General features: G+C 72.7%; 1 protein-coding gene across 1 annotated transcript in view; it reads left to right on the top strand.

Annotated features, from left to right (window-relative positions):
- The window catches only part of CTDSP1 (CTD (carboxy-terminal domain, RNA polymerase II, polypeptide A) small phosphatase 1), a 3,016-nt gene that overhangs the window by 541 nt on the left and 1,907 nt on the right, over positions 1 to 568 (top strand). The window contains exons 2-3 of the mRNA XM_010569749.1: positions 34 to 176; positions 426 to 527. Of these exons, the coding sequence (XP_010568051.1) occupies positions 34 to 176; positions 426 to 527 (245 nt within the window). The remainder of the gene's footprint in view (positions 1 to 33; positions 177 to 425; positions 528 to 568) is intronic.

Below are 568 nucleotides of genomic sequence, written 5' to 3'. Positions count from 1 at the left end.
CCCTTTACACCCCACTCCCCCCCCCCACTTCAGGTACCCAGGCCCCCGCCAAGAAGCCGCGGAGCCGCAGCATCCTCCAGTCCCTCTTCTGCTGCCTGTGCCGCGATGAGGGGGAGCCCTGCGCCGGCACCACCAGCGCCCCGCTGCTGGTGGAGGAGAACGGGGCCCTGCCCAAGGTACCCCCCCACCCCGGGCACCCCCTCCCCAACCTGGCATTGGGGAGGGGGGCAGTGCTGAGGGGGGGCCGGGCTGCCCATCCCCAGCGCTTCCCCTGTGCCAGGATGGGGTCGGGGGGGGGGTGGGGGGAATCTAAATGGGCTCCCCCCTGCCGTGCCCCCTCTCCGGGTGGGCAGGAGGGGAGGGGGTGCCCCTGGCCACCCTGGTGACCCCCCGGGTTTGCCTGTGCCCCCCCCGCCCTGCCGCAGGCCGCCGTCAAACACCTCCTGCCCGAGATCAAGCCGCAGGACGCCAGCAAGCTGTGCGTGGTCATCGACCTGGACGAGACGTTGGTGCACAGCTCCTTCAAGGTGGGGGACGCCCCGGCCCCCTCAACCTCTCCTGCCCCCCC

This window comes from Haliaeetus leucocephalus, unplaced genomic scaffold, assembly GCF_000737465.1.
Source record: "Haliaeetus leucocephalus isolate CR32 unplaced genomic scaffold, Haliaeetus_leucocephalus-4.0 Scaffold1, whole genome shotgun sequence".
Taxonomy (NCBI): Eukaryota; Metazoa; Chordata; class Aves; order Accipitriformes; family Accipitridae; genus Haliaeetus; species Haliaeetus leucocephalus.
The sequence above is the reverse complement of the archived record's forward strand: the minus strand, read 5'-3'. Positions and strand labels throughout refer to the sequence as shown.